Source organism: Sapajus apella, unplaced genomic scaffold (genome assembly GCF_009761245.1).
Source record: "Sapajus apella isolate SASKATOON/1434 unplaced genomic scaffold, GSC_monkey_1.0 scaffold51, whole genome shotgun sequence".
Classification (NCBI taxonomy): domain Eukaryota; kingdom Metazoa; phylum Chordata; class Mammalia; order Primates; family Cebidae; genus Sapajus; species Sapajus apella.
Genome location: NW_022436991.1, coordinates 5,972,234 through 5,994,321, shown reverse-complemented (window position 1 = coordinate 5,994,321; position 22,088 = coordinate 5,972,234). Strand labels below are relative to the sequence as shown.

The 22,088-nt window shown below is 39.4% G+C and overlaps 1 protein-coding gene across 6 annotated transcripts in view; it reads left to right on the top strand.

Annotated features, from left to right (window-relative positions):
- SMG1 (SMG1 nonsense mediated mRNA decay associated PI3K related kinase) overlaps positions 1 to 22,088 on the top strand; it is a 116,163-nt gene that overhangs the window by 91,942 nt on the left and 2,133 nt on the right. For 5 of the 6 annotated variants that reach the window (XM_032242809.1, XM_032242805.1, XM_032242807.1 and 2 more), the window contains 18 exons: positions 122 to 340; positions 913 to 1,103; positions 1,812 to 1,984; positions 2,132 to 2,411; positions 2,875 to 3,147; positions 3,610 to 3,844; positions 5,339 to 5,565; positions 8,529 to 8,679; positions 8,776 to 8,965; positions 9,141 to 9,610; positions 11,420 to 11,557; positions 13,844 to 13,996; positions 16,016 to 16,195; positions 16,961 to 17,188; positions 18,097 to 18,308; positions 18,468 to 18,574; positions 20,135 to 20,314; positions 20,396 to 20,502. In XM_032242809.1, coding sequence (XP_032098700.1) covers positions 122 to 340; positions 913 to 1,103; positions 1,812 to 1,984; positions 2,132 to 2,411; positions 2,875 to 3,147; positions 3,610 to 3,844; positions 5,339 to 5,565; positions 8,529 to 8,679; positions 8,776 to 8,965; positions 9,141 to 9,610; positions 11,420 to 11,557; positions 13,844 to 13,996; positions 16,016 to 16,195; positions 16,961 to 17,188; positions 18,097 to 18,308; positions 18,468 to 18,574; positions 20,135 to 20,314; positions 20,396 to 20,502 — 3,714 coding nt within the window. The remainder of the gene's footprint in view (positions 1 to 121; positions 341 to 912; positions 1,104 to 1,811; positions 1,985 to 2,131; positions 2,412 to 2,874; positions 3,148 to 3,609; positions 3,845 to 5,338; positions 5,566 to 8,528; positions 8,680 to 8,775; positions 8,966 to 9,140; positions 9,611 to 11,419; positions 11,558 to 13,843; positions 13,997 to 16,015; positions 16,196 to 16,960; positions 17,189 to 18,096; positions 18,309 to 18,467; positions 18,575 to 20,134; positions 20,315 to 20,395; positions 20,503 to 22,088) is intronic. The other variant, XM_032242806.1, reaches the window with a different exon arrangement.

Here is a 22,088-nt window from a genome sequence, read left to right as displayed (position 1 = left end):
TATGCTGTTTTCTCTTCTACCTTTTAGTGTACTTGTTAAATGAACAAAACTTGTGGAGTGAAAAACACTTCAGTGATGAAATTTATGGCAGACCTTACTTTTAAAACTCTCCTGAAAACAGGTTTTACACATTATGCGGCGTGGCAGAGAGACCCTGCTGACACTGCTAGAGGCCTTTGTGTACGACCCCCTGGTGGACTGGACTGCAGGAGGCGAGGCTGGGTTTGCTGGTGCCGTTTATGGTGGAGGTGGCCAGCAGGCCGAGAGCAAGCAGAGCAAGAGAGAGATGGAGCGAGAGATCACCCGAAGCCTGTTTTCTTCTAGAGTAGCTGAGATTAAGGTGAAGTCAGGGATGGAATAAGTCATTGTCTTCTTCTTGTTAATAGAGTAAACATGCTCTCAAAATGTTGAGTCAAATTGTTTCTCTAATTTTTCTGGGCAAGACTAATGTATAATATTGAAATGGCAGTTAAATATGGAAATTTGATGTCATCTTTTTATTAGGCAGTTCTCCCACCGGAACACACACACAGTTACATTCCACACTCCTAGGAGTGTTCATGATTTGGAAAAATATATTTCTTAATTATTGACATGTGTTTAGCAGTCATGACTGTAAGTGTTCTTTAATCGGATAGCTTTGTTTCCCCATCTGGTAGCCAGGGATGCCAATCTTGTTCTGGGTGACGTTGGCAACTATTAAATTAATACATGGTATTACAGGATTGAGCCTATCAGTTTCTGCCTATGTAAACTTGAACGTATTAATTTTCTTTGTACAGTGGAGGTGATGCATCACCCCTTTGGGGTTTTGTAGAGATCTAAGTAGGATGCGCGAAATGTTTTTCTGACACTGTCTTGTCTCACAATTGGCCCTGTAAGAGGCTTTCTAATCGTAGTATCTTTTTACAGGTGAACTGGTTTAAGAATAGAGATGAGATGCTGGTTGTGCTTCCCAAGCTGGACAGTAGCTTAGATGAATATTTAAGCTTGCAAGAGCAACTGACAGATGTGGAAAAACTGCAGGGCAAACTACTGGAGGAAATAGAGTTTCTAGAAGGAGCTGAAGGGGTGGATCATCCTTCTCATACTCTGCAACACAGGTTTAAAATAGTGTTGAATTCTTACTTTGAAATACGTGCCAGTAAGCAGAATTTTGATATTTGTGTCAAAATCAATATGGATTAGAATTGTAACAACTCACATAAATGATAAAAGATGTCTTAGTGACTACAACTTCAAAGTTAGTAAACAAAAATTCACTGAAATGTTCTGCTTTTATTATCTTTAACTTAAATGTTTGGATGACTAATTATGGGAGACAGGTGGGTGTTGTGGTTAGAACTCAAAACTTGGGGTCAGAAAATCTGGGTTTTCTCATTACAGTTACTGTATCTGAGTCCTTATTCGTTTGTACAATGGCAGCTACTTCATCTACCTCACTGAGTTAAGTATCAAATAGGATGATGAACTGAAAGAACCTTATACACAGCAGGTTCTCAGTAAAGGGTAGTTGAATATGAAAGTGTCAAGCATTGCATGAGGCTTTCAGATTACAAAGATCTGTCAAGCATCAGTCTCTAACCTTCAAGGATCCCAAAACTTGGTAGTTCTAATTAAAATAATGTGAGCATAGTTGAGGGACTCACAGGGTCAGGAAAAAAACAGAGAAGTAAGGGCCATTTGAGCAGAGCCCTCAACATGGAAAGGAGCTTACCAGACAGCCTGTGTGAGCACAGTTGAGGTTAGGAGAGTATGTCTAAGAAAAACAGCAAGTAATCTTTTGGTTTTGTTTGTGTCCCCTTGATTAGGTATTCTGAACACACCCAGCTGCAGACTCAGCAAAGAGCTGTTCAGGAAGCAATCCAGGTGAAGCTGAATGAATTTGAACAATGGATAACACATTATCAGGCTGCATTCAATAATTTAGAAGCAACACAGCTTGCAAGCTTGCTTCAAGAGATAAGCACACAAATGGACCTTGGTATGGGTTGACTTATTTTAGGTTCACATGTGAAACTGTGAATTCTATAGTCTTGTGTTTCTGTGTAGGGTTCTGGTTTGTGCTGGCTTTCAATAATAGCTGACTTAACACTGTTTTACTGTGATTAATATTGTCTTTTACCAAAAGGTCCTCCAAGTTATGTGCCAGCAACAGCCTTTCTGCAGAATGCTGGCCAGGCCCACTTGATTAGCCAGTGCGAGCAACTGGAGGGGGAGGTTGGTGCTCTCCTGCAGCAGAGGCGGTCAGTGCTCCGTGGCTGTCTGGAACAACTGCATCACTATGCAACCGTGGCTCTGCAGTATCCAAAGGCCATATTTCAGAAACATCGAATTGAACAGTGGAAAACCTGGATGGAAGAGCTCATATGTAACACCACAGTAGAGCGTTGTCAAGAACTCTATAGGAAGTACGTTGATCGTGCTTAATTTTCTTTATTTCTTATAGGGAGTGAAAGCAAAGTTGTATTCTGTAGCCTCAGCCTCCCTGTGCTCAGGCGATCCTCCCACTTCAGCTTCCCAAGTACCTGGGACCACCGCGCCCCAACAAGTTTTATATTTTTGTAGAGATGGCGTTTTACCATGTTGCCCAGGCTGGTCTCGAACTCCTGAGCTCAAGTGATCCTCTGCCTTGGCCTCCCAAAGTACTAGGATTTCAAGTATGAACCACAGTGCTTGGCCTCAAATGTTGACTCTGTCACACTCACCAACAAGTCTTCTTAGGAAATTGCTTAAGCTCTTGAGACATTTTTATCTATAAAATGCAAATGATGATTACTACTCTTCAAGGTGTGTATGAGGATTAAATGCAGTTTCTTGTGTATGTTGGGGGTGGTTGTGTCATAAACACGCACCTCTTTTTTATTTTTATAGATATGAAATGCAGTATGCTCCCCAGCCACCCCCAACAGTGTGTCAGTTCATCACTGCCACTGAAATGACCCTGCAGCGGTATGCAGCAGACATCAACAGCAGGCTTATTAGACAAGTGGAACGCCTGAAACAAGAAGCCGTCACTGTTCCAGTTTGTGAAGACCAGTTGAAAGAAATTGAACGTTGCATTAAAGTTTTCCTTCATGAGAATGGAGAAGAAGGATCTTTGAGTCTAGCAAGTGTCATTATTTCTGCCCTTTGTACCCTTACAAGGTGAGTTAGCAACTTCATATTGGACCATTTCCTGTGCCTTAAAATCCCAAACGTAAAACATTTTTTACTTTCCTTTGTCTTGCTCAGTGTTACAGCTGCTTGCTTTCTTTCAAATTTTAATTGTCTTTGGGCTTTATTTTTTATTTATTGAGACAGGGTCTCACTCTGTCATCCAGGCTGGAGTACAGTGGCACGATCTCAGCCCATTGCATCTTCAGCCTCCCTAGTAGCTGGGACTACAGGTGTGTGCCACCACGCCTGGCTAATTTTTTGTATTTTTTGGTAGAGATGGGGTTTTGCCATGTTGGCCAGGCTGGTCTCGAACTCCTGGCCTGAAGTCATCCACTCGCCTTGGCCTCCCAAAGTGCTGGGATTATAGGCATGAGCCCTCGAATGGGTCAGTTATCTTGTTTCGTGTATACATTTAACTAAGCTCACCATACAGATATTTATCTCTTTTAGGCGTAACCTAATGATGGAAGGTGCAGCGTCAAGTGCTGGAGAACAGCTGGTTGATCTGACTTCTCGGGATGGAGCCTGGTTCTTGGAGGAACTCTGCAGTATGAGTGGAAACGTCACCTGCTTGGTTCAGTTACTGAAACAGTGCCACCTGGTGCCACAGGACTTAGACATCCCAAACCCCATGGAAGCGTCTGAGACAGTTCACTTAGCCAATGGAGTGTACACCTCACTTCAGGTGAACACTTATAATTTATCTTAATATTATAAGTTTGTTTTATATATTGAATATTGTCTTTCTCATCTCTTTAATCCAGGGAAGCAATTTGACTTCCCCCTTTGAATGTTGTGGAAGCAGTCATTTAAAAGAAATATCATTGTGAGGTTTATAGCCATAATTTGGTTACAGTTGCAGTTCGTTTTTTTGAATTTCTGTAGCAGCTTCATTTGTAATAGTAAAAAGTGGCAGTCAAGTCAAATGTTTGTTATCAAGTGAATGGACAAATAAAATATGGTACATCCACATAATGGAATACTCAGCAATAAAAGTGAATGACCCCTTGAAACATACAGCCACATGTATGACTCTCACAATAATTATGCTGAGCAAAGAAAGCTAAACATCCCTACCCTTGTAAATGGAGAATGTATAATGTGAGAAAAAGCAGATTAAGTGTTTACTTGGAGATGAGGGAGGTGGTATGGAGAAGCATCAGTAAAAGACAGTAAAAAGAATCAGGAAGAAATTTGTAGGGTAATGGACATGCTGACTTTCTTGATTTTGCTGAGTTTCAAGATCATGCTGCAATTACCAAAGAATGCCAAATACGTTTTAAAAATGCAGTTTATTATGTGCAAATTATACCTTGATAGAGCTTTTTTTTTTTTTTTTTTTTAAATAGAAGCCACTTATAACCACACCAAAAAGAGAATAATAATACTAATGTCACTATCAAAAATATGATTTCTAAAAATTAGTAATATTATATAATGTACTTTTGGGCAGTTCCTTTTATTCTTAAGGTATGTCATTCTAGGAATGTTTAATTATATGACAACTTTTTAAAGTCATTTGAGATAGTTCCTCCTGAAAATTTTCACATGACTATAAAACAGAATTTAAAAAGAAAAAATATATATATTTTTTGAGACGGAGTTTCGCTCTTGTTGCCCAGGCTGGAGTGCAATGGTGCGATCTCGGCTCACCGCAACCTCCGCCTACTGGGTTCAGGCAGTTCTCCTGCCTCAGCCTCCTGAGTCTCTGGGATTACAGGCACACGCCACCATGCCCAGCTGATTTTTTGTATTTTTAGTAGAGACGGGGTTTCACTATGTTGACCAGGATGGTCTCGATCTCTTGACCTCGTGATTCACCCGCCTCGGCCTCCCAAAGTGCTGGGATTACAGGCATGAGCCACCGCGCCCGGCCTAAAAAGAAAATTTTTAAAAGTAGAAATAAAAAGTTAAAAAATGATGTACTTGGCCGGGCGCTGTGCTCACGCCTGTAATCCTAGCACTTTGGGAGGCCGAGGTGGGTGGATCACCTGAGGTCAGGAGTTCAAGACCAGCCTGGCCATCATGGTGAAACCCCATCTTTATTTTTTCTAAAAAAAATGATGTACTGACATGAATGAGTTGATGGCATAATTACATAAGTTTGCTCTTAAGTCTCCAAATGTGTAACTTAGCTAAACTCAAAAAAACATTAAAAATTTTTTTCTCATATTTATAGGAATTAAACTCAAATTTCCGGCAAATCATATTTCCAGAAGCACTTCGATGTTTAATGAAAGGGGAATACACATTAGAAAGTATGCTGCATGAACTGGATGGTCTTATCGAGCAGACCACTGATGGCGTTCCCCTGCAGACTCTAGTGGAATCTCTTCAGGCCTACTTAAGAAATGCAGCTATGGGACTGGAAGAAGAAACACATGCTCATTACATCGATGTTGCCAGGCAAGTGAATGCTGGCTGTACCATTTCCTCGTAAAAGAGATGGGACAGCGAGAGAAAGGGATTCTGAGCTCTTACTTTACCGTAAGTTTACTTTTAGTTTTTAGAGCAGGATGATTACATATAAATGCTCATATATGTATCTTTTAATTTTTTTTTTCCTTTTTGAGACAGTTTCACTCTATCACCCAGGCTAGAGTGTGGTGGCACGTCCTCAGCTTACTGCAACCTCGGCCTCCCAGGTTCAAGCAATTCTCCTGCCTCAGCTTCCTGAGTAGCTGGGATTATAGGCATATGCACCACACCCATCTAATTTTTTTTGTGTATTTTTAATAGAGACGGGGTTTCACCTTGTTGGTCAGGCTGGTCTCAAATTCCTGACCTTGTGATCCTCCTGCCTCTGCCTGCCAAAGTGCTGGGATTATAGACATGATCCACCACGCCCAGCCTAAAAATTTTTTTATTTTGAAATATTTACATATCACAAGAAGTTGTTTAAAAAGAAAGTGCAGGCAGGTATTGTGCACCCTTCATCCCTCCTTCAATGTTAGTATCTTGCATACCCATAGTACAGTAGCAACATTGTGAAACCAGCAGTCCATATAGCTTACTCAGATTTCACTAGTTATACATGCACTTGTGTGTGTGTGTGTGCAAGTGTATAGTTCTGTCATATACGTAATATCCTTTTAGTGCTGTGATTATGTACATGTACATATACACACTGTTGAACATGATGTTTTTAAAGCCATCTTCTAGAACCCTGTGGAGGCACTGGAAACAGTGTATTTAGCTAACAGAGTATGCACCTCACTTCAGGTGAATACTTTTAAATTAGTTTAAATATTATAAGTTTGTTTTAGATTGAATATTGTATTTTTTGTCTCTTTAGTCCAGAAAAGCAATCTGACTTTTGATCTGTAGAGTTTGGGCAGTTCCTCCAAACATGGATTGTACTCAGAGCTAAGCCCTAAGCTCCTTTGTCCCTAGTGACTCAGGGCCTCTTTTCTTTGGCATTATGTTGTCTAATTCACAGAAGAAAGTATAATTGAGAGAGTAGAAATGAATTGTAGCACCGTTTCCTCCCATGGGAAATTTCAAAGATATAAGAAAGTAGAGAAAATAGTCTCATGAACCCATGCCACCACCTTTGGTAATTATCAGCCCTGGGTCAGTCTGGTTTAAATTTACTACCCTAGTTATTTTGAAGTAAATGTTTTTTCATTCTTAAATATTAATAATGCAGGAAGTAGATATATAAAATACAAATTTATTTTTCTTGAATGTGGTGCCATTATTTCATGAAAAAAGTAGCAATAATTTCTTAATGTGAATTATCCTGCATTCAGAAATTTCCTATTTCTCATGTTTCTTTGGAGTTGCTATATTCATAGAATAAGAGAAAGTATGTAATTTTTTTTTCTTTTAAACAGAGTCTCACTCTTTTTCCCAGGCTAGAGTGCAGTGGTGCCATCTCAGCTCACTGCAACCTCCACCTCCCAGGTTCAAGCCATTTTCCTGCCTCAGCCTCCTGAGTAGCTGGGATTACAGGTGTGAGCCACTGCGCCTGGCTTGCTTTTTTTTTTTTTTTTTTTTTTTTTGAGACATAATCTGGCTCTGTTGCTCAGGCTGGAGTACAGTGACATGATCTCGGCTCACTGCAACCTCTGCCTCCCAGGTTCAAGCGATTCTGCTTCCTCAGCCTCCCGAGTAGCTGGGACTGTGGGCGTGCGCCGCAAAACCCAGCTAGAAAAAGTATAATTATTAATAGCATATACACATATCAGCTAAGTAGTGATTTAGATTATTTCTAGAACAGCTTTGTCATTTAATTTTTAGCAGTATTTAAGAAGTTAAATGCTAGATTTATACGTCTTTCTTTGGCCCTGAATTTTAGACTTCATTTTGTCTCTCTTAATATCCTATCTGGGTTCCCCTTATCCTCATGCAGAAGAATGTTCACCTAAATGTGTGCTTTGGGAAACAAGCTTTGTGCCTGGATCTATGGCAGCCTATTTGTGCCTTGTTTCAGAGAAGCTTTTTTTCAGTAAAATCTCATACTATCTTACAGCTCTTTTCCATTAGAAATTTATCTGATAGCTTAACAGTTTTAATTCTCTTAAAAATTCTTAATAGTTCCAGCCATTTGGAATAATTTCCCTATGTATGTCAGATAAGAAGTAGTGCCTGATACATGAGTGCTATGTAAGTCTTAATGATAATGTCAGGGGTGAATTTCTGAAGACCTTACATTCAAAATGTGCATAAATAAAAACCAAACAAACCCCAAGTATAGTTGGTTGTATCATATCTTGTGGTAATAGTGCAAACATACCTGACAATTTACTAGGTTCCCCAGCTTTAGAATTGTGTGATTTATGACATTTTTCAATATGGGATTTTAAATTATTTCACATTTTATGTGTAAAGTGAGACTAATCATTCAACTTTGCATAAAATTTAATCATATAACCATTGTTTTTTTTTTTTTTTGAGACGGAGTTTCACTCTTGTTACCCAGGCTGGAGTGCAATGGCGCGATCTCGGCTCACCGCAACCTCCGCCTCCTAGGTTCAGGCAATTCTCCTGCCTCAGCCTCCTGAGTAGCTGGGATTACAGGCACGCGCTACCATGCCCAGCTAATTTTTTGTATTTTTAGTAGAGACGGGGTTTCACCATGTTGACCAGGATGGTCTCGATCTCTTGACCTCGTGATCCACCCGCCTCGGCCTCCCAAAGTGCTGGGATTACAGGCGTGAGCCACCGCGCCCGGCATAACCATTGTTAATAATGAATTGGAATCATTGAAACCCTGTTGTGGTGGACGTGAAATACCATAACTCCTTCTTAATGCCAGAAAGCTTTCTAGACTTCCCATGTAGCTATGAGATGTACTGAATTTTTATGTTCCCACCAAAGGCTTTACTTTTTAGCAAAGGTTTTTAACTCCCTTTGTTTTCCTGTAGACTACTACATGCTCAGTATGGTGAATTAATTCAACCAAGAAATGGTTCAGTTGATGAAACACCCAAAATGTCAGCCGGCCAGATGCTTTTGGTAGCATTTGATGGCATGTTTGCTCAAGTTGAAACTGCTTTCGGCTTATTAGTTGAAAAGGTAAATGTGGACTTAAAAATAATGCAAGTGCTATAAAATAGTGGTTCCATATGTGAAGGGTGGAGAAATTAACTTTGTTTTCTTTCATTTACGTAGTTGAACAAGATGGAGATTCCTATAGCTTGGCGAAAGATTGACATCATAAGGGAAGCCAGGAGTACTCAAGTTAATTTTTTTGATGATGATAATCACCGGCAGGTGCTAGAAGAGATTTTCTTTCTAAAAAGACTACAGACGATTAAGGAGTTCTTCAGGCTCTGTGGTACCTTTTCTAAAACATTGTCAGGTAATATAATACCTTTAAACATGCTAGCTATAGTTATGAGGCACTATGGAAGGTGGCAGGGTAGAGCAGGCTTAATTTAATTATACATTCATGACATCTTAAATACTATAAATTAGCAGCATTATTACCTTATTTTTTCATGAAATTCTTTATAAGAAAATTTTGCTTTTTGTAGGATCAAGTTCACTTGAAGATCAGAATACTGTGAATGGGCCTGTACAGATTGTCAATGTGAAAACCCTTTTTAGAAACTCTTGTTTCAGTGAAGACCAAATGGCCAAACCTATCAAGGCATTCACAGCTGACTTTGTGAGGCAGCTCTTGATAGGACTACCCAACCAAGCCCTCGGACTTACACTGTGCAGTTTTATCAGTGCTCTGGGTGTAGACATCATTGCTCAAGTAGAGGCAAAGGACTTTGGTGCCGAAAGCAAAGTTTCTGTCGATGATCTTTGTAAGAAAGCGGTGGAACATAACATCCAGGTTGGAAAGTTCTCTCAGTTGGTTATGAATAGGGCGACTGTGTTAGCAAGTTCTTACGACACTGCCTGGAAGAAGCATGACTTGGTGCGAAGGCTGGAAACCAGTATTTCTTCTTGTAAGACAAGCCTGCAGCGGGTTCAGCTGCATATTGCCATGTTTCAGGTAAGTATTTTTCTTTTTTCGTTTTTAAGACAGAGTCTCACTCTGTCACCCAGTCTGGAGTGCAGAGGTGCGATCTCAGCTCACTGTAACCTTTGCATCCCAGGTTCAAGCGATTCTGCCACAGCCTCCTGAGTAGCTGGGATTACAGGCAAGCACCACAATGCCCAGACGGTTTTTGTATTTTAGTAGATACGGAGTTTCGCGATGTTGGTCAGGTTGGTCTCGAACTCCTGACCTTGTGATCTGCCTGCCTAGGTCTCCCCAAAGTGCTGGGATTACAGGCGTGAGCCACCGCGCCTGGCCAACTGTTTTTCTTTATAATGTGTTTTTCCTCAAGGTAGGAAACTTGAAAAACTGGGAAAATTAATATAAAATAATACAAAGAATTTTTTTTTAACTTCCTGAACTGATGCCGTCCCAATGCAAATGCAGCATAGCATTTTGGCGCTTTCTTTCCAATGATACTTCACTTCTCTTCTCTATAGTTGAGATCATTTAGCCTTTATGGTTTGTGTTCTTAGAATTTATTTCCATCAGGGTTGTATAATAAGCATGGTCTGTATTATTAAATATTGCTCATAAATACGGTTTTTTTGGCCAGGCATGGTGGCTCATGCCTGTAATCCCAGTACTTTGGGAGGCTGAGGTGGGTGGATCATGAGGTCAGGAGTTTGAGACCGTCCTGGCCAACATGGTGGAAACCTGGCTGTACTAAAAATACAAAAAATTAGCCAGGCTTGGTGGCCAGTGCCTGTAGTCCCAGCTACCCAGGAGGCTGAGGCAGGAGAATCACTTGAACCTGGGAAGCGGAGGTTTCAGTGAGCTGAGATCGCATCACTGTATTCCAGCCTGGCAACAGAGCGAGCGAGACTCCATCTCAAAAAAAAAAAAATATAAAAAAAAAGACAGCCTTATGGAAAACAGTAAAATTCCTTTGAATTTTTAAAAATCTGAACACATTTTAAATTCAAATCACAATTTATAGTTTTTAAATTGTAGCCCAAATGTCCCTTGGGACTTCTGGGGTCACCATTGCAACGTAATAGATGACTTGAGCCTCTTGCTAGTTGCCTGCTACTTTCTGTCACTTTTAGGTTCTGTGTTGAAACAGTCCTTTTTTCTGTTAACTGCTGCCATCTTTTTTTTTTTTTTTTTTTTTTCCCCACTCTCCTGCTCAGACTTTGTGCTGGACAACATCCCCACTCCACCTAAACAGGGTCTCACTCTGTCACTTAGACTGGAGTGTAGTGGCATGATCATGTCTCACTGCTACCTTGACCATTCCTCCCACCTCAGCCTCCCAAGTAGCTTGGAATAAATGTGTGTAGCCACTATGCCTGGCTAATTTTTGTATTTTTTGTAGAGATGAGGTTTTACCATGTTGCCCAGGCTGGTCTTGAACTCCTGGACTCAAGCAATCCACCCACCTTGGCCTCTTTCAAAGTGCTGGGATTACAGGTGTGAGCTATCAAATTAGGCCTGCTCTGTATTCTTAACTAAAGATTGTCTTTATAGGAGATTGTGTATTAGACTTTTAGATTCTCTACTGAATGTCTTCAGAATTCCTATTTAAATGTTGCATGTTAGTGGTCCAAGGAATTTATCAACTATGCTCCACCTCAAGAAGACTTTTCACCTGGATGTGATTTTTTTCAGAATGTGTCTTTCTGTTACTTTCCTCTGGTCACCTCCCATTGCCTGCAGCTGGGATTTTTTCTCTTCCCCACAATCTAGGTTGTACCTCCCTTCCCTTATTTATCTAAAGGCTTTTTCCTGCTGATTTTATTACATTTCTTTTTCTTTGAACAGTGGCAACATGAAGATCTACTTATCAATAGACCACAAGCCATGTCAGTCACACCTCCTCCACGGTCTGCTATCCTAACCAGCATGAAAAAGAAACTGCATACCCTGAGCCAAATTGAAACTTCTATTGCAACAGTTCAGGTGTGTTTTGTTAGATCTTCCTTCTGGGGCATCTTTCTTTTAAAAATAACCAACACTATGATTATTAGTGTTCTCTTGTTCAGTGTGTCTATGTGTGTGTCCTTGGCTTCTGAGCCAGAAGAGCATACTCCTTTTGACTTTGAGTTTTAATTTGTGTGTGTGTGTGTGTGTGTGTGTTTCTTAATGTGTATTAATGTGTATATACATATCTTCTTTTTTGAGACAGAGTCTCGCTTTGTTGCCCAGGCTGGAGTGCAGTGGCAGTGTCTTGCTTCACTGTAACCTCCATCTCCTGGGTTCAAGCTATTCTCCTGCCTCAGCCTCTCCAGTTGCTGAAACTCCTGGCATACACCACCATGCCCAGCTAAGTTTTGCATTTTTAGTAGAGACAAGGTTTTACCATGTTGGCCAGGCTGATCTGGAACACCTGACCTCAAATGATCCACCTACCTTGGCCTCCCAAAGTGTTGGGATTACAGGCATGAGCCACCATGCCTGGCCTCTTTTTTATTTCTCACCCTCCAAGGTAACTGAATCTTGTAGCAGGTATATTTTGAACCAGGAGTAGAAACATACTAAATATCTCAGGTTTTTAATAAATTTGATAATTACTGTGCCTTAATACGTTAAGGAAACCTTGGTGATTAGAAAAACTTTTGAATACTTAATTTGTTTTGTGAAATGCATAGAAGTAGTTCTATTTTGTTTATTATTGTACCTAAGAAGCATGGGCATTTCTTATGTTGTACAGATAATGGAACGTTTTGATGCCTAAGGCAGCAGAATATTTTTCTGAACTATTATTTTTGACTAGACATCGAAAGCTAAATATATAATGCTTCTACTTCTTTTTATATATAAGAGAAACTGGCCTTGATGAAGGTTATATATATCTTTATATTGCCTGTCCTTTATACTTCATGTACTCAGTAGTAACTGACATTTTTCTCTTTTTGTAAGTTAATAGCTGTTTAAAATTAAGTCTCATCACTTCTGTGATATTTTAAAGTTTTGCAATGAAGGTTTTTTGGAGCTCTGTTCTTTGAAGATTAAAATAAGCTTTCTCTACAGTGTATTGGTCAGAGAATAGATATGTTTTCAACTTAAAAGAATGGACTCTTCCTCTTTATGTATGATTTGAGAGACATGGCCATGAAGGAAAGTAGAGGGCATTGGGGAAACAAAATGTAAATGCCTCCACCTGAAATGTTGAATAAATAATCAGATAACTTTGTTACATGAAACTTTCCTTGTCATGATAATCTGGATGGATTTTTACCATTATTCATAAACTTGGCCAGGCATGGTGTGGTTCACACCTGTAATCCCAGCACTTCGGGAGGCCGAGGCTGGTGGATCGCTTCAGGCCAGCCTGGGCAACTTAGTAAAACCTTGTCTCCAGAAAAAATACAAAAAATTAGAGGTGGCGTGCACCTCTCGTCCCAGCTGCTCGGGGCTGAAGTGGGAGGATAGCTTGAGCCCAGGAGGTGGTGGTTGCAGTGAGCCAAGATCATGCCACTGCACACCAGCCTGGCAATAGAGCCAGACCTTGCCTCAATAATTTTTTTTTGTTTGTTTCAACAAGTTAGTAAACAAACTTACGAATTGGTAGAAATCTAATTTTTATCTGTCTCAAGCTAAACGATAAATGGAGGGGTGCTTGTGGTGGCTATAATTCCAGCACTTTGGGAGGCTGAAGTGGGCAGATCACCTGAGGTCAGGTGTTCAAGACCAGCCTGGCCAACATGGTGAAACATGGTCTCTACTAAAAATACAAAAATTAGCCAAGCGTGGTGGCCGGTGCCTGTAATTCAACTACTGAGGAAGCTGATGCAGGAGAATCACTTGAACTTGGGAGGTGGAGGTTGTAGGGAGCCAGAATCGTGCCACTGCACTACAGCATGACAGAGCAAGACTCCATCTCGAAAGAAAAAATGTATAAATGGATTTTCTTACAGATAGCATGTAGAGCTCAGTAAGAATTTGGCATAGCAAAGTTTTTGTTTTTTAAAGATCATTTTATTTTAAAATGAAAGCGAAACTTCCTTCTTTACATTTTAAGATAATAATCTGAAAGCTAGTTCTTACCTCTCCAGATATGTTTGGCCTTAAATGTTCGAAGTGAAATCAAGGTTAATTCGAAAAGGTGATTGTTAAAAGCTTTTGTTTTCTGAATTACATATGTCTGCCCTGGTTCTTTTGAATCTTTATTGTGTTATATAAAATATTGCACAGATAGGAAGTAGAGAATATCGTATACATTAAGGTTCTGCTGACTTTTTATAGGAGAAGCTCGCAGCACTTGAAGCAAGTATTGAACAGCGACTCAAGTGGGCAGGTGGTGCCAACCCTGCACTGGCCCCTGTGCTACAAGATTTTGAAGCAACAATAGCTGAAAGAAGAAATCTTGTCCTTAAAGAGAGCCAAAGAGCAAGTCAGGTATTGTGACTCACATGTACCATCTTTGTATTCACTTATAGGATAGATGAGTAGCTGAAAGTTATATATGTGGGGCAATCAGGGGAGCTTGAGAGCCCATGTTCTGGTTCACAGCACTGAGAGGAGGGACTGATGGGCCTTTCAGGGCATGCTTTAAGTTGAACCCACAGCTCCTTATTTTCCTGGGGCTTCACCGCCTCCCATTTAAAAATTAATTAAGTGAATTCAGCTTCTGTGGAAAAATAAACAGGATTTATATTCATATTTGTTTAAGATTCTCAGGTTTTCTTTTATGCAAGTAAAGTGATCCAAACATTTGGAAAGGTACTTTGAATATTATTTTTTCTGCATGACAATAAAACGTCTTAAGACCTTGTACTCTGTCAAGAGGCTGTGGACTGGGCAGTGGGAGGAGAACCAAAAAAATTATGGACATTTTCAACTAAGTACAAAATTGTACTAATACATTATACCCACCCATACATCATACATTATTAAGTTAATAATGATCAACTTAAGTCTGTCTTATTTCACCCATACTCCCTAATCCTCCTTTCTGTGCACATTTAATAGAAATCCCAAATAGTACATAATTTTATCTATAAATATTTCAGCATATACCTATTAAGAACTATTTAAAAATGTATCATAGCTGGACATGGTGATATGTCCCTTTAGCTCTAGCTACTCAGAAGGCTGAAGCAGGAGAATGGCTTGAAGCTAGAAGTTTGAGATTAGTCTGGGCAACATAGCAGGACCCTATCTCGACCAATTTTGTTTTTTTTTTGAGACAGAGTTTCGCTCCTGTTTCCCAGGCTGGAGTGCAATGGCGTGATCTTGACTCACTGAAACTTCCACCTCCTGAGTTCAAGTGAGTCTCTTGCCTCAGCCTCCTAAGTAGCTGGGATTACATGTGCCCGCCACCACAGCCAGCTAATATTTTTTGTATATTTAGTAGAAATGGGGTTTCACCATGTTGGCCAGGTTGGTATTGAACTCCTGACCTCAGATGATCCACCCACCTCAACCTCCCAAATTGCTGAGATTATAGGCATGAGCCACTGCGCCTGGCCAAAAAAATGTTTTATTTTTTAGCTAGGCATGGCAGCACGTACCTCTAGTCCCAGCTACCTGGGAGACTAAGGCGAGAGGATTGCTTGAGCCCAGGAGTTTAAGGGTATAGTGAGCCATAATTAAGCCATTGAACTCCAGCCTGGGCAATAGAGAGACCCTGTCTCAAAGGAAAAGAAAACCAAACTAACCACCACAATAATTAATCATACCTTTAAAATGACCTTAATATTGCCAGATAAGTTAGGCAAGAATAAAAGCAGAAGGGGAACATTCTGACAGAATTGTCTTCTGAATTTTGGATGTAACAAATTGTAGCTGAATATGTTAACAGCTTTGTTGTGGAGTAAATTTTCTATGTAAAAACAATCATGTAGAAGATAATGTTTACCTGAGGTCGGGGGTGGTGGCTCATGCCAGTAATCCCAGTACTTTGGGAGGCCGAGTGGGGTGGATCATGAGGTCAGGAGTTCAAGACCATCCTGGCCAACATGATGAAACTCCGTCTCTACTAAAAATAGAAAAATTAGCCAGGTGTGGTGGTGGGTGCCTGTAATCCCAGCTACTTGGGAAACTGAGGCAGATAATTGCTTGAACCTGGGAGACGGGGATTGCAGTGAGCCGAGATAATGCCGCTGCACTGTAGCCTGGGAGACAGAGTGAGACTCTGTCTCAAAAAAATAAAAAAATAAAAAGATACATTGACCTAATTGTTCTTTAGTGCTTTTGGCCATCTCAGACCTAATGGCATCAATACAAATGTACATTTATTTGTAGTCTGTATAAGGTTTTGGTCTGTTTCCCAAAAGAGTCATACATTTTCAGGACCAGTTCTGATCCTGAATTCTCAAAATGAGGAAGTGTAGTATATTTTCCTGTTATTAATTGCCACCTCCCTTCCCCATCTTCCCCCCATCTCCCCTTGTGGTTCCATTTCTGTCTTCACAGGTCACTTTTCTCTGCAGCAATATCATTCATTTTGAAAGTTTACGAACAAGAACTGCAGAAGCCTTAAACCTGGATGCGGCATTATTTGAACTAATCAAGAGATGTCAGCAGATGTGTTCATTTGCGTCACAGTTTAACAGTTCAGTGTCTGAGTTAGAGCTTCGTTTATTACAGAGAGTGGTGAGTCTTGGTGGATGTAAACTTGATTAAAGCTAATGTGATACTATCAAAACCAATTTAATATATTCATTTCGTTTACATTTATTGAGCATATAATCTATGCTCATATAATGTATATTATGGAGGCGGGGGGGGCGGGAACAGTGATGATTAAATTGTCCTCTTAGCCCCCTGCCCCCAGAACCTATTATATGTTTAAAAATATAAAAAATGAGAACGTGTAAAGGATCCTCAGAGCTACAACCAGAATATCACAAAAATTTAAAAGGGAGGAGAAAGATGATTTATAGCAAATGATTCAAATACATCGAAAATAGAGTAGGAGATGGAGGGCTTATGGAAGATGAATATTGGAAAGGTTAGTGATGGCCTAAAATAGCAAGCTGGTTAATTTGAGGTTTATATTTTGTTAGAAAGCTTAAAGCTGCATGTTAGAAAGTTCACATTTCTTCTCTAAGATTTACTTAGAATTTAGGGACCTGGATTGCCAGTCATGTTTGTGATTCCGAATGTGTTTCTCAGGTCTTAAACTTTTAAGCATTTATACCCTGAATGATTATGCAGAAAAGTAAAAATCTTCATCTGTTTTTCATAGATTATTGAGATTACTGTTAAGTAACTTGTAGGTAATTAATTCATGACTTAGCAACGGAGGGTTCTCTTTTTGTCAGCTTGAGTTACTAATATCTTTTGATGATGATTATGAAGAAAGGACTCATTATTTCAGCTGATACTTGAAGTTAAACAAATGTTCGTTCTATTTAGGACACTGGTCTTGAACATCCTATTGGCAGCTCTGAATGGCTTTTGTCAGCACACAAGCAATTGACCCAGGATATGTCTACTCAGAGGGCAATTCAGACAGAGAAAGAGCAGCAGATAGAAACGGTCTGTGAAACAATTCAGAATCTGGTTGATAATATAAAGATTGTGCTCACTGGTCATAACCGACAGCTTGGAGATGTCAAACATCTCTTGAAGGCTATGGCTAAGGTAAGACTAATGCCGTGAACACACATTCACTCTCTGTTATAAAATTTACAAGCAGTTTTATTTATAAGAAAAAGAGTGACATTTTGTAAATAACAATTTATCTCATCACATCTTTCAATTTGTTTGTAACTGAGTTAACTTGTGTTTTCATAAACTATTTTTTAAAGCCAGTAGTAGTAGTTTGAATTTCATACACAGAAAAACTGAGGCTTAAATAGATTCCTTTATTGTGATATAACTTACAACAAAACCAAGATATGAACCTAGTGTGAGCATTCAGATATCCGGCCTTTCTCCTTCTTAGCTGTATTAGCAGACCATACAGTTTGCCTCCAAAATGAATGAAATGTCTCTTTCCTTCAGTGTTGAACACAGTCTAGTTAGTAAGAAAACTAAGCCTCCAGAAAAGGCTATTACTTCATCATTACAAGCAGTAAATAATTTAATTTTAGAATTTACTTTGAATTTTTATTTGATGGTGGAAACAAAGTTCCTATAAAAAAGGAGTTGAACTGGTTGGGCACTGTGGCTCTCGCCTGTAATCCCAGCACTTTGGGAGGCTGAAGGGGACGGATCATCTGAGGTCAGGAGTTTGAGACCAGCCCGAACAACATGGAGAAACCCAGTCTCTACTGAAAAATACAAGATTAGCCGGGCCTGGTGGCACCTGCGTATAATCCCAGCTTGGGAGGCTGAGGCAGGAGAATTGCTGGAACCCAGTAGGTGGAGGTTGCGGTGGGCCGAGATTCCGCTATTGTACTCCATCCTGGGCAACAAGAGTGAAGTATAATAAGCTGTTTAAACACACTCATATTTGAAACACTTGTTACTTCTTAATTACCAGGTGACTGTCTTGAGAGTAGTTACTGATACACTGTTTTTCTTAATCATTAATGTATCAATTCTAGGATGAAGAAGCTGCTCTGTCAGATGGTGAAGATGTTCCCTATGAGAACAGTGTTAGGCAGTTTTTGGGTGAATATAAATCATGGCAAGACAACATTCAAACAGTTCTGTTTACATTAGTCCAGGCTATGGGTCAGGTTCGAAGTCAAGAACATGTTGAAATGCTCCAGGAAATCACTCCCACCTTGAAAGAACTGAAAACACAAAGTCAGAGGTAAGAATGCCTTTTGGTCAAAATTAATAAAATATAAACACAAAACTACTTGTATAGATTTGTCTTTTAATTTAATTTTTGTGTTTTTTTTTTTGCATTTTTATAAGTAGTTATCAGGTAAAACATTTCATAAATAAGCCATTTTATTTTGTATTTCAGTATCTATAATAATTTAGTGAGTTTTGCATCACCCTTAGTCACCGATGCAACAAATGAATGTTCGAGTCCAACGTCATCTGCTACTTATCAGCCATCCTTTGCTGCAGGTAGGAGAAGAGTCCTGAATCTTGATCTGTTAATAATGTTACACATAGATGCTAAGATGTTTAATTATACATATAAAACTGTGTAATATTAAAAGCCCTGTCGTTCTATAATCTTGAACTGGACAGATTTTGGCTTATCCTTAAAAATACTCATGTGAGCCAGATGTTCAAGATCCTATCTCTTTAAAAATAAATAAATAAACAGGTATTTAAAAAAAAAAAAAAAGCCAGGTGAGGTGGCTAACTCCTGTAATCCCAGCACTTTGGGAGGACAAGGCAGGCGGATCACGTAATGCCAGGGATTCACAACCAGCCTGGCCAACATGGTAAAACCTCATCTCTACTAAAAATAAATTAAAAAATAAATAAATAAGTAAATAAATAGCTGGGCATGGTGGCATATGCCCTTTGTCTTGGCTACTTGGGAGGCTGAGGCAGGAGAATCACTTGAACCTGGGAGGTGGAGATCGAACTACTGTACTCCAGCCTGGGTGACAGAGCAAGACTTTGTCTCAAAACAAAACAACTCGTGAGAGAGTAAAAATGCCTTGTATTTGAATACGTTTCTTAAAATATATCGCTTTTATTTTTTTTTTGAGGCGGAGTCTCTCTCTGTCGCCCAGGCTGGAGTGCAGTGGCACAACTGTGGCTCACTGCAACCTCCACCCACTCCCAGGTTCAAGTGAATTTCCTGTTTTAAGCCTTCCAAGTAGCTTGGATTACAGGTGCCTGCCACCAGGCCTGGCTAAAAAGTTTTTTATGATTTTGAAATATATATCTATAAGCAAACCTTAGGAAAATACTTAATACAAATGAAAAATGTGTAGTTTCATTCCAAATAGAGGCAAAAACCACTCTGCATTTGTTGATTTACTTCTCTGTGCATATGCACACAAACATATTGGGATGTATGCAAATGCAATTTTTGTTGCCTTTTTCCAGTTAATAATTTCTCAGTCATTAAATAACCTTTTAAAAAATGACTTAATGGCCAATTTAATTTTATTTTTTATTTTATCTTTTTTTTTTTTTTTTTTTGGGAGACTGAGTCTCACTCTGTCACCCAGGCTGGAGTGCAGTGGTGTGATCTCAGTTCACTGCAACCTCCACCTTTGGGGTTCAGGAGATTCTTTCTCCTCAGCCTCCCAAGTAGCTGGAATTATAGGCACCTGCCACCACACCTGGCTAATTTTTATATTTTTATAGAGACATGATTTTGCCATGTTGGCTAAGCTGTTCTCAAAACTGCTGACCTCAAGTGATCTGCCCACCTCGGCCTCCCAAAGTGCTGGGATTACAGTTGTGAGCCACTGTGCCCGGCTGATATTTATGGTTTTCGATGGCACAAGCCTAGTAAACATCATTGTACAAATTCATACCTGAATGTCTGTTTTTAGGTTCTATTTTTAGGAAGACAATTTCTGTGTCAATGGATAAGGATTTATAGTTGATTATTTAATTTGGGGCATTAATCACTACCACCAATCCCATGTGCTCTCCACTTTGCCCCCTCCATGTTCTGTTTACGTGTAAATTGAGCCACCAACTGTTTCTCTGTAGCAGTCCGGAGCAACACTGGCCAGAAGACTCAGCCTGATGTCATGTCACAGAATGCTAGAAAGCTGATCCAGAAAAATCTTGCTACATCAGCTGATACTCCACCAAGCACTGTTCCAGGAACTGGCAAGAGTGTTGCTTGTAGTCCTAAAAAGGCAGTCAGAGACCCTAAAACTGGGAAAGGTAATTAGTTAGAATAAAGATGCCTTAAATTGTTATATAAAATGATGGTTTGACTTAACGTATGCTTTTGTTGCTTCATAGCGGTGCAAGAGAGAAACTCCTATGCAGTGAGTGTGTGGAAGAGAGTGAAAGCCAAGTTAGAGGGCCGAGATGTTGATCCGAATAGGAGGATGTCAGTTGCTGAACAGGTGACCGTGTTTTAAACTTGGGCTACACATTTTAATGCTGCTCGAAAAGTAGAGGTTTATAAAGCTCCCTCTCATCCATTTCCTTAGTGGTTTATCAAGGAACTTAAATGTATTTTCAGGATTCAGAAGATTTTGAGTAACACAGCTCTGGAGCTGTCAAGTAGTCACCATTTTACTCTGACCCTTCCCTATGAGCACTTTCTTTTTCCCTAGCCCTGTTTTAGCCAAAATATAAGTCTGATCCTCCTCTACCAGACTACAGTTAATTTCCATGTAAAGAAGACTGTTGAAGCTTTCAAATGAAATGTCAAGGACGCTTTGGGTTGCAGGTGTAGTGTGAGTGGAGCATCGCTAATTAGAAAATCAAATGCTATAAATCTGAAACATTTTGAGTGTTGACATGATGCCATAAGTGGAAAATTCCATGCCTGACCATGTGATGGATCCCATTAGTGAGAACCTAGTCAGAACCTTGTTTCATGTGCAAAATAACTGAAAATGTATAAAATTACCCTCAGGCTATGTGTATAAGGTATATATGAAGCATAGGTAGATTCCATGTGCAGACTTGCATCCCACTCCCAAGTTCCTCATTATATACATGTATATATTTCAAAATCTCAAAGAATTCCAAATCTAAAACTACAGGTTCCAAGCATTTTGGATAAGGAATACTCAACTTATATTTGTAAAGCATCTTTGTACGCTCCCTTTTGCTAATGGCAACATTTATCTGAAGTCATTGCTCTGAAATTTTTTTATTAGTCTTACTAATATTGAATATATAAATTTGAGAATATCCATCCCCAGCTCCAGCTATTTATTAAAAAAATTTTTTAAGCTACAGAAAAGTTGTAGAAATGCCCATAAACTTTTTACCTAGACTTACCAGTTAAGATTTTTTTCATGTTTCATTGTTCTCTCTCTGTGTGTATACACACAAAGTTTTTCTGAACAATTTGAGGGTCCTTTGCGGGTATCTTAACACTTTATGCCTAAATACTTTACCATATGTATCTTGAACAAAATACTATAATACTGTAGCTACTATATAATTGTCAACTCAGGAAACTTAACATTGATGTAATACTATTATCTAACATTCAATCCACATTCAGATTTCTCCAATGACCTCAAAGTGTCCTTTATTGCTTATTCCTCCTGTCTGAACCCCCGGTTCCCCGCATCTCCAAGATCTAGTCAAAGATCATTGTGCATTTTTGTATATAGATAGATGGTGCGCCCCTTAAGATGTATGACATCCCAATAAATCCATCGTAAGTCTAAAATGCATTAATACCCTGATAAACCCATGTTGAAGTTACAAATGGTCATGCGGACCCATTGTGAGTCAGGGACTCTCCATCCTTGTCCTACTTCTTGTTCTGCTTTAATACGTAGAACAGTTCCTAAGCCTTTCCCTCTTCCTTTCCCTGGATAGTTTTGGTGTGTCTAGATTAGCTGGTTTGCAGAATGTGCCTCCATTTATATTTGTCTGATATTTTCCTCATAATTCAATTATTGTTTTAGAAGGAATACAACGTCAGTGATGTTTCTTTCTCAGTATATTACATCAAGAGACACAT